The following is a 16,097-nucleotide window of genomic DNA, read 5'->3' on the forward strand; positions in this document are numbered from 1 at the left end:
ATGAAGTTGGAAGAGGGAATTGTTTGCCATTTTAGGCTGACTTCAGAAGGCATGAGAAAGCATCAGCAAAAACCAATGTCAGGATTAAGCCATCACCTAGATTAAGCATACGAGATTGAGCTACAGACTTCTTTACCATGTTCTAGCTAAAGCAGAGAGGTCTGGAAGCAGTGGCGGCCAGCAGCTTTAGGAGGGAGGGGGGCAGGCGGGAAGCACACACACACACACTGATTCTTTCACACACAGACATGCATGCACGCACGCACATCCATTAACAACACTCATGCCATTCAAACATGCACGCACGCACCAAACATTCATTTTAAAACATCACACACACACTCATTCTTTCACACACGCACATCCATTAATACTCATAACATTCAAACATGCACGCACGCACCAAACATTCAATTTAAAACATCACACACACACTTACCTTCAGCACCAGGTCCCAGGAGGGTTGGGACTGCTGCCTTCCCTCATTGGCTGACCTAAGGGAAGGCAGCAGTCCCAGCTTCCTCACAGAGTGGGATGGGGTCAGTGAGACTCCTGACCCCACCCCACTCTGTGACGAGGTGTCACTGATTGACACTTGCCCTGGGCGCTTCAGGGCTTAAACCTGAAGCGCCCAGGGTGAGTGTCAATGGGTGACGCTTTCCTCATCACCCAGGGGAGGGCCTCGAGGCACCTTTGCTGAGCCTAGGAGGTCACGCCCATAGGAGCTGTGACCTCCTCAGCCCAGCAAAGTTCAGCTCAGGCAGCCAGGAGTCCGCAAATCGCACATGTCTGCTCCTGGCTGCCTGAGCTGAAATTGAAGAGTGTCTGTCAGGCTAGGCTTTGTTCAGCCTGACAGACACTCTTCATGAGGGGCAAAAGGTGGGGGGGGGTGGCCCCTCTGCCCTAAAGGACGGACCGCCACTGTCTGGAAGGGGTCAAGGCCGAACTTGGTATACCAGGAGACAAAATACCAAAAGATTATTGTAGATAATTTCATTTTATCCCCATCAGAAATGTTTACCACTACCAAGATCATCATCAACCAAACGTTTTTGTTCACCATCCCCCACACTTAAAAATAGTAAGAACGGAAACTAATTGCTGAATTAGTAAGAAACGCAATCTAATGGAAGTGCAGAAAACTAAACTGCAGGATAAGTGTCAGGGGTTAACTGCACCATTCTGGAATGCTTTTTGGGTGCAAGCAAATTAGAACAGAGGAACTGGGCTGGTACCAATAGGTTTTTTTTCAAATAAATCCTAACATTATATCCATAATGAATTCCAACTCATTCGACCCAATGAATGGCACACACGGACAACATTTGACACACATTATCTCTTGGCCACTTTATTCTTGCAGCTTCCTATACTCAGCTAACATCAGCTCTCTGAAACCCGGAATACATCCACAACTAACTGTGTAAGTGAAAGAAGGAGAGAGGAAGCATTCTACTGAATGTGTTCCACCACTGCCGAGTAGGACTGAACATTCAATTACCTACCGTAGGATGATGTAGTGTTTTTATACCGTAATTTTGTATGGGGTAAAGTAATCAGTTTAACCTTCTATAATCACATTTGTGAGATGGGAACAAGGACTGCTTACAACTGTCCTGCATCTCTGTGGCTGGCAGCATTTTGCATTTCAGTAAGCAGCAGGGTAGCTTACAGTTGACACTGCCCCATACTTGCTATTTCAAACATGGCAGATGAGCAGGAGCCACAGCCCCACTCCTCGCTGCCCTGCACCATTTGGTCCCAGTTGTCGAAGGTTGTCTTTACAAATTTGTAGCTGGCCACAAGGTCTCTAATAGCTGCCCATAAAATGTTTACACCCTAATTCTGGGGAAAGGTGGGAAAGGGGAACGATGGACCATTCCCTATCCTTGGCAAGTCACAGGGGGTTTCTTACACTTCGGCAAGATAGAGCAAAGTAAAAAATACTTTTCAACCCCTGAGCAAAGTTTGAGGCACAGAGTTTCTCCATCACTTTCCTTTGGTCAAAGCATGGGAAATAAACGTAAGCTGCTACAGAGGCAAGATTGTTTTCCCTGTGTTCTCAAACATGGTGATCAACATCATGATGTTCCATGTTGCAAGAAGGGAAAGACAGGATCGGACTTAAGGTGAAGCATTTTGCCCATTCAGACCGCCAGGACTCCCTGGTTTGAGCGGGGGAAAGGGTTCTTGAATATCTATTCTAAAGTGAGGAATCTGTGGTTAAAAGTCCCCATTAGAAGAGCAAGATACAATTTTTCTGGTAGGGACTAAAGATTCCCTTTCAGTGAAATGGGATCTTCACCCTAACATCCTGTTAGATTCTGCACACTGATCTAACAATCGTTCTCACGTGGCTCCAAGTTGTAGGCCCAGATATAGTCACAAAAGGAAATGACCTAAGAAGGCAGTATTTTAACTTAGGAATTTCATGTCTTTTAGGTTTTGTGCTGCAGCTGCTATTTCATCACATTAACCTCAGTTCATCTCCATTGTTCAGGAAATTTCATTGCTTTCTTTAGATGAAAGCCTTTGATTTTGTTTCTTTGCTACTCCCTCCCGTTTAGGCAAGTATTGCAAAGAATGTACTAGCCAATTTTCCCAAGGGGCTCCATTGCAGTAGGTGGGGTTTATTTGCTCAAGTGTCAGTGACAGTTAGAGGCTTGGCGCCGACCTTGCCCAAGAGCAGAATGGGTATTTAAAACATTCCCCTGTAGCCTTGCCAAAAGGCACTGGGTTGTTACTCACAACCCTTCTTTGTCCTAGTAGGGGTGAGTTATTTAGGGTCCTTACCTCTCAGCCTTGCTTCATGTAAAACAGCTAATGGTCAAGCAGAACCTTGGTTATAACATAATGCAATTTTGATGATGTATCTCTCTCTTGCTATAATATATATATATATATATATATATATATATATATATAATTTTTTCCCAACTAAAAAAATCTGTTTAAGTTATGTCTTGGAATGAGACAATAGGTTGCTTTGAAAACCCTAAACACACTGCAGTACTCAAGTTACAGTTTAGTGAACTAAGTATAAATTGGGTCCCCATCATGCACTGCTTATGCCTCACATATTACATCACTCAAGACATGTTTGAGAACTCACAGAATATTTGACCTCATTTTAGCTTTCTGGAACACTAACCATAATTTCTATGACAAAAACCCTCATTTATACACTGAATGCAGTATCCTCTGTAGGAAATTGGTTTCTGTTATACAGCTTTGAGTCCAAGATGGTGTTCAGGTGTGCCATATTTCTTTCATAAATACAAATGTGGTGAAGCTGCAGCTGATCACTAGAAAGTCAAATGACAGACTTCTGCTGGAAACAATAAGTTACTTACCTTCAGTAAAGTTTTTTTCTGGCACAGTCTAACCGCATATTCCTCACCTAAGAATATTCACCAGGTGTTAGATCTGCTCTGTAAATTCTTGAGCCGTACCGCTGTGCGCCAGTAGGTGGCCCGGAGTCAGAAGTGACGTCTACAGTGCCTATTTAGGTGTTACACTGGTGCGCTGACATCAGTTTTTTCTGTGCCAACAATGTGGAGCCACGTCAGAATGATTGTTAGACCGGTGTGCAGAATGTAACAGGATGTTAAGATTAAGAGCCCATTTCACAGAAAGGGAAGGATTGGTGGATCGTTGAGAAAGCTTTAGTCTCTACCAGAAAAATCGTTACTGAGGGTAAGTAGTTTACTCTTCTAATAGAGACTTCTAACCACAGATTCTTCACCCTAGAATAGATACTCAAGAAAGAGCTCCCTGGAGGTGGTTCTTTGAACGGCTTAAAGCAGGGAGTCCTGGAGGACTGAATGGGCAAAATGCTTTTCCTGACAGACCTGATTGCGCATGCATTAGTGCTTCCCGAATGTGTGGCGAGATACCCACGTAGCAGCTTGGCAGATGCTCTGGACAAGTACCCTGCATGCCAATAAGGTGGCAGCGGCCTTGGCCCGCAAGCCCACAGGAGGCTGCTTTTTAGCTAGTGGGTAGCAAATTTTATTGCTAAGTTCAATCGATTGAGAGGTGGTTCTCTTCTACACAGCCACCCCTTTTTTTCCCTCCTATGAATCCAAGCAAGAGGTGATCGTCCACCGAGGGGTCTGTAGTACGATCAATGTAAAAGGGAGAGAGCTCTTTTGGGATTTAGACAGTGGAGTCTCTCCTCTTTCTTAGAAAGATGAGGTGGAGCGAAAAATGTCAGCATCTGATGTGATGTTTTGGCCAAAGTGGAAAGGGATCACTACCTTCATTATGTATCATTAGGTCCCTCCTGGCCAATGTAATGGCCACTAGGAAGACAGTCTTAAGAGTTAGGAGTTTTAGTCGACAGCTATGTATGGGCTCAAATGGGTAGCACAAGAGAAACGTTAGGAGAAAATTAAGGTTCTTTTGGGAAATTATGAAAAGGGTAGGAAGGAACAAATCTTACAAACCCCTATGTAAACGTGTCACAACAGGTGACAGACAATGAGGAGTGATCCAGTAACCACTAAAAAAAAAAATGAGATGGCTAAAAGATAACCATTAAACAATGCTCAAGGCCAGGGTTTTCCAGCTAATGACAGCACAAACTATAGTAACTCTGACAATGAGGCAGAAGGTGGGTCAACCCGACGGGAGGAGCACCAGGCCACAAACTTGTACCAATGGCAGGCATATACAGTTTTTGTTGAAGGAAGTCTGGCTGCTAAGATGACATCACAAATCTCAGGAGGAATATCAAGGGTATTCAGGGGAAGCCTGCTGCTGTCTCAAGAAAGCCTCCCAAAGGGGCAGCCTGATTGGAGGACAGATGCTCATGCTCAGGATTTCGGGATATCAAAACTCTCCTTGCCCAGTCTGAAGCCACTAAGATGACTTGGGCTCGGTCAGCCTTGATCTTTTTGAGAACAAGGGGCTGCAGTGGTATCAGTGGAAAGGTGTACAAGAGTCACAGGCTCCAGTCTAACCAGAACGTGTCACCAAGCGAAAGTTGCTTTGAAAACTCCAGCATGCAGAAGTGCTGACATTGTGCATTCTAGGAGGTGGTGAATAGATCCAGGCAATGCTCTCTCCATTCTCAGAAGAGACCTTGCACCACCTCAGGAAGTAGACACCATCTGAGACCTGCAAGCCATTGACAGCTGAGTTAGTCTGCCATGCTGTTCAGAGATCCCATTATGTGTTGCACGACCAGGAAGATGTCCTTTTGGTCCAGCCAAGTCCAGAGGCTTAGGGCCTCCTTGCACAGCATCTATGATCTGTTTGTAGCACTACAAACATGGGTAGTGGTACTGCCCATAAACATCAGAACCAACTTTCGTTTGATGGATAGGAGAAAGGCTTTCAATACCAAGCAGATCATCCTCATCTCCAGAAGGTTTATGTGGAGCTGGGATTTTGCTAGAGACCAGAGTCCTCTGATCTCCTCCTCTCCCAACCCAGAAGTAATACATCAGTCACCATTGTCAGTTTCGGATGGGGAAGATAGAGGGGTCTCCTGCTGATCCAATCTCAGTTTGTCAGCCACCACTGCAGATCTTTTGCGGTCTCCCCTGACATCTGTACCGGAATGGAGAGATTTCCCTGGTGTTGTTTCACTAGGACTTCAGAGCCTGCATATGCCATCAAGTGTGCTTCATCAGCAGAATGTAGGACGCCATTAGTCCCAGCAGCCTCAGAGTCAGTCTCATTGAAATCCAGGTCTGAGTTTGAAACATTAGGATTATAATCTGAATGTCCTAGCCCACCTGCCACTCCAGAGGGTAGGAGTGGAACTGTACCGTGTCCAGAATGGCTCAGACAAAAGGAAGCGTCTGAGAGGGAGCCAGGTGTGTCTTCGGCACATTGAAAGTTAACTCCAGATAGTGCAGAAGGTTTGCTGTAGTCTGAAGGTGGGTTACAGATGCCTGGGGTGAGTCTGCCTTTGACAGCCAGTTGTCAAAGTAGGGGGAAGACTGGTATCCTTGACTTCTGCAGGTGTGCTGCAACAACTGCCATCAATTTTTGTGAACACCAAAGGAGAACATGTGAGACCAAAGGGAAGCACAGCAAACTGATAATGTGCTTGGCCTACTGTGAACTAGAGGTAATGCCTGTGGGCATGCAGGACGGGAATATGGAAATATGCATCCTGGAGGTCCAAAGTTACCATCCATTCTCAGGGGTATAGAATACACAGAACCTGAGACAATCCTGAATTTCTCTTTACATATAAAGGTGTTGAGAGGGTGATGATCTATGATAGGACAATGGCCTCTGTCTTTTTTTAGCACCAGAAAATAGTGGAAATAACAAACACGTCCTACATCTGATACTGGCACCCTCTTGATGGCTCATTTGGCCAACAGAGCCTGCGTTTCCTGGCAGAGCAAATTGAGATGGCCCTTCACCAGCCATTCTGGACATGGTGGCAAGGGGGGTGGAGTCTCCATGAAACGTAGAGCATAACTCTTCTGAATAATCGGTAGCACCCACTTGTCAGAAGTTACTATTTGCCATTGGAGCAGATGGTGCCTGATTCTGGGATGGATGTACTACATGGAGAAGCCAATATGGAGGTTTTGAGGATGTGGAAGCCGAAGGGGCAGGGGAATGGATGGTACACTGGGTGTGGGTCCTGCATCCTCTATAGGATCCAAGTCCCCAGCCACAAATGGACTGGGAGCTTGCTGGCCGGGGGGATGAGATGGGTATTGCAAATGCCCATGGGAGCCTCAACCACAGCCACCGAATGGGTGAAAGGACTGTTGCTGGTGGCGGAGGCCCAGGGATCTAGCAGTGACTCTGCTATCTGAAGCGCTCAGGCGCAGTGTCAGCCTTGTCACCGAAGAGGCAGGAGCCGTCAATCATTATGTCTATTAAGGATGATTGGACATCCCATGAAAACCCAGTGGACTGCAACCAGGCATAGTATCCGAGTGCCATGGCGCAGGCCATGTCCCTGCCTAAGGAATGAGTGGTGCCCAGTCTACACTGAATGGTAAACTTTGCTGTGTCCCTGTCATCAACCAACGTCTGGTTCAGAATGACCAGGTCCTCATTGGGAAGCATGGGCAGGAGCTGCACAATCAAATCACATAAGGCATGGGAGTTTTGGCCCAAGAGGCATGCAGTGTTCACTGAACGCAAAGTCAAACTAGTAGAAAGAAGATCCTCTTTCCAAAAGTATCCGGTCTCTTGGATTACCTATCCAGTGGGATGGTAGGGAACATACCTGGTTTTATCATTGATGCAACACATGTACCACCAGTCTCTACGGAGGAGGATGCTATGACAGGAAGGGTAAGTCTCTGGGGGCAAAGCAATGGTGTTGGTAATCATTTTATGCACAGGGGTACCCATGCAGGTTGTGGCCCAAGCCCCAAGAAGAACATTGGTGAGAGCCTCATTAAAAGTGGTTTAAACCCAGTGGGTTTGTTGGGAGACACGTCCCTAGGGCACTGGGAGCAAAAGATCAAAAAAGACTTGGTAAAAAAACAAAAATTGTTGGTCAAAAAAATGACCAAGGTGTGCTCTCCAGATCCATGCTGTTGGCACAGAAAAAGAGGAAATTATGTCAGCACGCTGGGTGGCACTGATTGACACTGCCTACTGACGCCTAGGGGTGCTGCTCCAGATTTTTCAGATCCAGTGTGATATCTGGGGAGTATTCTAAGATGAGGAATTTGCAGTTAGAAGTCTCTAACAGAAGTATATGTTTCTCTGCATTTCAGAACGTTTTACTGACATAGCAGAGGAAGATATCGAGAACTCGTAGAAAAATGTGCCCTCATTTTACCTTTCCGGAGCACTAATCATAATCTGTGTGGCAAAACGAATAACCTCATTTTGTTCTTTTTTGAAGAAAATTCTTTAAGTTGTAAAGCTTTGATTCCATCAAATGGCACTTAAATGTGTCACACACTAAATACATACAGAATGTTAGTGCTCTAGTTGCTCATTAGAACACACTGGGAAGCTGCAGTACAACAGCCAAAAATCAACTGTCAGACTGCTGTTGCAAGTACATATTTTCTCAGAATACCAGACTTAGTTCTCACATGCAGAGGAAGATAGTGTAAACAGAAAATGTGCTCTCAAATGATCTTATAAGGCACATTTCATAATTCTATGAGAAAATCATGAGAGAAAACAGATGTCTTTCAAACATGGTTCATCAAATCAAAGCAGAAGGTTATATGTTTTTTACAGGATAAAATCTCCTGATAACTAACCAGAATTCCTAAAATGAGTATATCACCACCAACAAATGATTTTTATTGTGACTAAAATATGTTATCCCCTTTACATCTTCTCCATTTTCAACCCTCAAAACCTGCCATTTACTCCAATGCATTTCAATGGAGACCATGTTCTCAAGTCCTCTAATGGCTACAACAACATGTATTCCAGGTTGAGGTCAGACAATTAGAGGGGTTCACTTACAGACACCCTGTTCCCTCCCCCACATTATGCTCCTGGGTGTCAGGGTGTGCTCTGATAATGTCTGTCAAAGGGCTATACTGGAGGGTATTTGGGCTGCACTTGGGCTTTTTTCCTCTAGCAACCATCCTGGGAGACTTTTGTTTAGGGTCACTGATGGCAGTATCCTCTGTAAAAAAATAAATCAGTTTTAGTTTTGATTCTATCAAGATGGTATTAAAGTATGCCACACTTTAAACTCAGATTGTTAGCACTCCAGTTGCTCATTGTATCACTGTGGTAAGCATATTAATATATGTTATTAGAATGAATGAGGAAGAGATTTGAGAACTCATGGGAAATGTGTCATAATTTTGCTTTGTACAGCATTAATCATAATTTCTATGATAAAACAAACTTCCTTATTTTGTTCACTGCTAAAGAAATGTTTTAAGTTTTTTCCATCTTTGATTCAATCAAAATGGCTTCAGGTCTGCCACACTTATTTCATAAGTATGACCATAAGAACTCTAGTTGTTCACTGGAACACTCTGAAGGCTGCAGTCGAACAGTGGAAAATCAACTGACAGGTTGCTGCTGCTGGAACTGATAATGTCAGACTTTATTCTCACAAGGCCGAGGAAGATAGTGTCTCATTTTAGATTCTGTAGCATCTTCAATAATGTGTATGGGAAAACCATGAGAGAAAATAGTTTTCTCTCAAACATGGTCCGTCAAATCTCAGCAGAGGATCATCATTTTACACAGAGTAAAACCACCTTAGAATACATCACAATTCCTCAAATTATTATGGTACTATCGCCAAGTGATTTATCATGTGATTAAAATTTGCTATCACATTTTATGTGTTCCTTTTTGTGACCCTCAAAACCTACCATTCACACTACAGTTCATTTCAGTAGGGACCTGGTCCCAGAGTCCTGTCATGAATGCCACAATATATTGTTCAAATTGTGACCAACCAATCCAGATAGACTGGTCTCCTTTAAATTGGCCAATCATGGGTGATGTAATATGTTATTTCAGAAGTATGTGTATGGTGGGGGTACAAGTTATAGAAAGCTCAGCAAACTACAGGTGAATTTCAGTAGTTGTCTTGTTTCCTTTGCTGTTGCCAGCCTACCCTACAGAGATCTGGCCATCACTCCAGAAATCCTTGGTGCGATGAAAGTAAAAATTAACCACCCTTTATGGATCCAGCTTGTGTAGCCTGTCCTCCTTCTTGGTAGGATGTTGAGGGGGATAAAAGAACAGGAGCATAAAGGATTGATCAAAATCGAATGTGGTCACATTGTTAGGTAAGAAGAACTTTTGTTTCTAATAACCAACTTGCTGTGGCAAAACAAGTAAAAGGCAGGTGTGGCTCAGTGTTTGCAACTCACTGAAGCTTCTCAATGACGTAATGGCATCTAGAAAACAGTTTTGAACATCAATAGCTCTAAATGGCAACTATGAAGTGGTTCCATGGGAAACGTCTTAAAAACCAAATTAAGGTCCCAGTGCAACATGACAAAGGGAGTAGGGCGGGGAAACATATGTCAAGCCCTAAAAAACATATGACAATAGGCGACTTAAACTGATGATTGATCCGGAAGGCAGACAAGGCTCCTAGCTATCCCTCAACAGTGCCCAAAGCATAGCATTGCTACGCTGGCCAAAGCACAACTTCAGTGTGTCCAACAACTGGTGTACTGAGAACAACATAGAACACCTCAAAGCCCAGGTAACAAACCTGATCCACCATCCAGAGTACATTATTTGGGGAAGAATCACAACAAACAGACAGCATAACATCTACCACCTCTGCTGGGAACAGGAACAAACTATCCCTGCTCAATCTGTAGGTGTAAATGTGGAGGCTCTTGAAGTTGGGGTGCACAATCTGCCACACCAATGGAAGAGAAGGTCTGCTCCAAGAGCAGGAGACACAGGGAGGGGTTTAAGAGGTCTGCATACCAAACCCCTTCTCTGTCAATTCCAACCAATAAAGATGATTTGGGCCCAGTCTTGGTGAATCGGTCTTAGATCCAAATATATCTATGGTATGAGGGAAACATGTAGTGGAAAAAACAACTAAACTTCAACTAAATTATGTCCATAAACTCTCCACACAACGGATACTAGCAGACACATAACTTTGGGCAAAGTGAGTGGCAAACAGGTCTACCTGAGGGGTACTTCACAGGTCAGCAATGTACTGGACCACCTCCAGGAAGAGATATCATTCATGGTCAACAAGATGACATCAACTGAGCCTGTCAACCCTGATGTTCAGAGAGTCTGCTGAATTCTGCGCTATCAGCTTAACACTGTAATTGTGCACCCAAGACCAGTATCATAACACTTCCCGACACTTAAACAGAGACCCCACTCTTCTCTGCTTGTTGAAGCTCTTGAGACCAGAGGCCCTGATCCACAGTTCTTCCACGAGGCCCCACTCTAGGCTGGAGGCACCAATTACTACCATGCCCACAGCTGGTGGGGGTTGGATGGACATTGCTGCCTCAGGATTCCCTCCCATGCCCCACCAAGTCGGCTCCACTGTTCCAGGAGTTCACAGTGGTGTCCAATGGATCTTCGCTGTGCTGAAACAACTGCCTTCAGAGGCACCTCTTGACAAGCCATCATGTCAGCTTGCATGTGAGACCAGGAGGATGGAAAAAGGCAGCAGACCTAGCAGGGGGAAATCATCAGGACTGAAATCAGAGCCCTTTCTGAAACATCAGAATCGGAACCTGAATACCCTATTTTCTCTGAGTAGCGCAAAAGGCTTAGTGCAATGTTGTGCCCAGTATTGCCCCTATGAACAAGGGGCACTGAGATGACTCCAAGTGACATTTGAGCACATTGATGAAAAAGCCCAAATTGAAACACAGGGATGTTGTAGAATTCACAGGTCACAACACCAAACTGAGCTTCAAGCAGCCTGTTGCTTAAGCACGGGAATACAGGGTGCCACGACCTTCTGAGATGAGCTGCTACCATTGCCATCACCTTCATAAAGACTAGAGTTGCTGGTATTAGTCTAAAAGAGAGGATTGCAAACTGATAGTGAGCGAACCCAATCACAAATCACGGGTACTTCCTGTGCAACTTCAGGAAACCCCGATCAGTGGTTATGAAGCAAAGCTGGTGACATATTGAGATACTGCTCAAGACTCTTAATGATCTAGGTTGAAAAGGCAAAATTTAAAGTAAAAAAAAAGTCACATCAAAACATCAGGAACATAGCTCAAAATCTTACGCAATTTGTAATTTATTTGAAAGAAAAAGGTTAGGTTTTCTTCAATTTTTCAAGTAAACATTTTTCTTTTTACAAGGGACTCACTCATGCAGTAAGGCAAGCTAAGCCTACCTCTGTTCCAAATCCAGCTTTTACTGCATGTTGTTATATACAATAACTCATGCACTTTAACCCCATCTCCAACTCTTAGACTGACCCCAACTCCATGCGACACCATCACTTTACAACTGGTGTCAACTGTGCATAACTCTTAGCCCTCTTTTATTAATGGGTCTTTTTCTGCAAATGCACATTTTCTCTGATTCAGGGAGAAATCAGCTGATATTTACCGCCTGCTTTGAGCAGGTACTACATATTACTGGGGCTGGTGCTTGTCTTGAAGGAGCAGGGCAGGGGTGCAGAGGGTGTTTAGGACTAGGGGAGGCTCTGGCCTCTGAGTACTGGCTAAATCCCTCCATTCCCTGTAGTGATGAAGAGGTCAGAACCATTGGGCCGTGTCTATGCCCTAAGTACCTTCCCCTCTCTACCTGCAGGTTTACTGGTAAAACCAGGACTGGTTTTCTTGCAGCTGGTAAATCCTGAGTGAGGGAACACCAGGCCACTCAGACCTGGTCAGGGGTGTATACCCTGAGGAGTTACCTATCCAGCCAAATCCTAATGAACTCCTAAGTCGAAATTTGCTCTTAAGTACACTCAGAACTGCCAACTTAAAAAAAAAAAAATAGTGTGACTAGGGGATGGGGCTTTGTGCAGAACACTGCCTAGCAAGAACTTTGCTGCTTACCCCACCACCAAAATCAAGTACAAAACTTCAGAGTTTTCTTCCTGTATCCGGGTGCGGTTTAAATAACCACTGTGGAAGAGAACTGATATCATGTTAGTTGTCAGGTCTGTACATTGTCTAAGGCTTCTTGTAGAAGCTTAGTTTATGCGGTGTACCTGTTTATGAATGCTCTGAATACAAGGAAAATCTTTTTTCAAGTAAGCGATTACATAGCAGACCATGCAGTGCATGTAGTATTTGGACAGGGTGGGATACTGGTAGACTGAATAGTATAGATATCTTCATTTACTACCACAGTTAAAAAAAGAAAATTGCATGAGTAAACTAAGTACTGTCTGTGGATCGCTGTGCATAACTTGCAAGTCACAGGAACAGTCAGTGTAACCAACTCTCACACTCTTCTCTATGTGGTCTATACATGAGGTACCACTGCACTGAGTAACAGCATCACATTTTATTCGAAATGCTCTGAAACCACAAAAATGCTAGATTTATATACTCTAGCTTCAATCAGAACCTAAACTTTAAATGTTGAATGAATGCATGAATTGAAGCATCTGATTTTTAAAGCCCAAACAGCTGCCCCAAAAGGTGTCCCGTCACTAGTCAAATAACTTACGATACTTTAAGAGCACACAGTTACACTGTAGGGAACAACCAAGTCTTCAGGAGCTTCATCCAGGCAAACTATTATGCATCCACACTGACTTTTCTTAGACACATTTTGGTGAATTTATAATCTTAATTCACCAGTGAATATGCTGTTTGGGTGTTTGTCTCTCCTGCATACCACTGCCGTCATCCTGTGTGACTCCATATCTAAAATCATTAACTCATGTCTAATCATCATCCTGCTGGATTATCGTACATTTGAATCCCTGCTGTATCCTATGTTTTGTGCTAAACTGTATTGCAAATCCAGTACACCACGAAACTCCTCTTCAATGTCATGAGTCCCCTTACCGCATATCAAATAAATCCATGTCTTCAGCATCTGTTCGAGCATAACCAGAGCCATTACAGATCCCACTGAAGACACGTTCTCGCAACAAGAGAAAGTTTATTCACCCTCTATAGAAAAAAACGTTAAAGTCGGTGGGTTTATCTCAAAACACTTGTTAATCAGTTCAATCATTGATCAGCAATGTGACCATTTTACGACTGGAATGGCTGGAAAAAAAACAAATAAAATGTGCCTTACCATATTTCAGGTCTTGAGAGTACAAGTCATTAGCATTTCCAGAATGTAGCTCTGTCACACAACAGTCGCTGCTGGTTGCCGGAATAATGACATTGGAGATTGTGGCATTGTGATGAGCAGGCCGCTCTGGGCAAGGACAACCAGTCTGGCTGATACCACATCGATGGCTCCATTCCCCAGCGTGCATGCACTCTTCAAACCATCGACACAACACACTACAGGCAAACTGGCTTGAGTTATCGTTGTTGACCAGCAAGACCTCCACAAACTGTGAGTCTAGGATCACATCAGTCAGATACTGGATGGAAACAGATTCCGCTGACAAACATAATCTCAAGAAGTTCTTATCAAAGTGCAAAAAGGTGAAGGTGCTGCTGCTTTGACAGAGCTCCAGCCCGTCCTCCTCTCCCTCCTCAGGATGGCTGCAGGTGTGGTTCGGCAGGTAATGGTCCAGTGGCTGTACCATGGGTGAAAGATGAGTGCACACGTGTTCGTCTTGGTTGAACTTCAGATACAGAGAGTACTTAGTAGGGTCTGGGTTTTCCAAGGTCCAAGAGCAACTTGAAGAGATGATGGGAAACAGGTCTTTAAGAGAGAACGATCCGTAGAGAACCCCGGACGCCAGTGCTGAACATGTACCCGGTGTGGGATCAAATCCCGATGTTGACAAGACAACAGACGATATCACAGACAGTAAGAGATGACAGGCAGTGTTCATCCTACGTCATGTGCCCTGCAATAAACAAAAGGACAGGAAAGGTTATGGAAAACTATAAAACACAAGGCAGATCAAGATGAGTCATAAGAAATAGAAGACGACAGAAAACCTGAAAGACAAGTAGAAGTGGGAGTACATGCTAGAAATTCGAGTCAAGGGACAGGGAAGAGAAAGAGAAAAAAATAAAAAGGAAATATACTGAAATAAATGAGGATGAGAACAAATAGATTTAAGCAGGGTAAAGAAAACAGAAAGGGAGAGGAATATCAATATAACGTATATAAGTGCCACATATTCATCACTTTACTGGGCTCTCAAAGTTGACATTACATAAGGTAATCTACGTTTCCTAGCAGCAAGTCTTCCAGTAGGTAACAGTGCAGTTCGTTATCAGCAGAGCCGAAATCTAGTAGTGACACGTAATTGTGAAAACTAACTCCACAGTTATTGACGGGTGAGTGCACAACTTTATGTCTACCATTAAATAAAGCACTAGCACCAGTCAGTGATGGAAAACACTGAAGCTACTCAGTACTATATGCGAGGCATTAAGTCGACTGGGTCTTAGCCCGACAGAAATTACCACGTTCCTGGATCTGCTCAAATGATCCAGAACTCACGTAGATGAATCGCAAAGTTATCTGCTAATTGGGAAGATCTCGTTTCATCGTGCAATCTAAATCTCTTCTTTACCAAACTGATATCCACATAACCAAAGTAAACAAACAATGCTCAAATATCGAATCTTTATGACGTTTACGATCCTTTTCAAATACTGACACGAACAATATTACTTGCTATAGAACTGAAAATACATATTCCAAAAGGTAAATTAATCAAAAACAACCCATGATAGCACACAATACTAATACTTAAAAGCAATGTGCAAAATTAAAATTAAGACTGAACATTATGGGAAATACATCACTTTGCATCCCAAAAATCTTAACAAAAATTGTTTTGCAGGAATTTTGAGTAAATGAAAAGAAAATGCTGCCCTAAAAATAAAGCGCATACATTAATTATTTTTATTCTACCAAAATAACTGGGGGAAAAACTCTTGAAAGCTTTTTGATCTGGAAAATGTTAACTGCTGAAGTTAGTTGACATAGTTAACTTAAACTGCTTTTTTCCGTAACACAAAACCATTGTTACATAATTTGTCGTCAGCAATTTTGCACACACTTTTTTTGTCTGCTGAAGTAAAGTCGTTCAGTTTTAGACATCTCATGTTTTATGTCTTATGGCTGCCATAAACATACATCTCAAGTAATTTTGTAAGATACTTATATTTTGGATGTTGCACATTTACTCTGAGATGACTAGTTTTTATGCACCATCTGCATTTCCAAAGAAGTCTGATTTGACAGTGTCGGATGGAACTAAACGGGCACAATCAATAATTTTATGTAAGGGTAAACTTTCCCGAGGACAAAGTACCCCTCATATACTTCTGTTGGTTGAATTTGTTTTTGTTGACTTTCGGACTCTTTGCAATTTACCATTGCTAACAAGTGCTAAAGTGCTTGATCATTCAACCGTGGTAAAAATTGGCCTGCACCTATCTGCCACATTTGGGTATACAATTACTTTATTTTGTCTGAAAACGATAAACGTTTCACAGCTTAAAAACACATTAATACGGTAGTGTAGTTACAATATATACAATCGTCACATAAAACATCAGTAGACAGTCAATAAGCAGTTAAAAAAAAATACATACATTTCATGT

General features: G+C 43.2%; 1 protein-coding gene across 18 annotated transcripts in view; it reads right to left on the reverse strand.

Moving 5' to 3' along the window:
• ADGRB2 (adhesion G protein-coupled receptor B2) overlaps nt 1-16,097 on the reverse strand; it is a 1,191,470-nt gene that overhangs the window by 996,095 nt on the left and 179,278 nt on the right. For all 18 annotated transcript variants that reach the window (XM_069223314.1, XM_069223308.1, XM_069223306.1 and 15 more), the window contains exon 2: nt 13,648-14,380. In XM_069223314.1, coding sequence (XP_069079415.1) covers nt 13,648-14,365 — 718 coding nt within the window. In that variant the 5' untranslated portion in view covers nt 14,366-14,380. The remainder of the gene's footprint in view (nt 1-13,647; nt 14,381-16,097) is intronic.

The sequence above is a fragment of the Pleurodeles waltl genome, chromosome 3_1, assembly GCF_031143425.1.
Source record: "Pleurodeles waltl isolate 20211129_DDA chromosome 3_1, aPleWal1.hap1.20221129, whole genome shotgun sequence".
NCBI lineage: Eukaryota > Metazoa > Chordata > Amphibia > Caudata > Salamandridae > Pleurodeles > Pleurodeles waltl.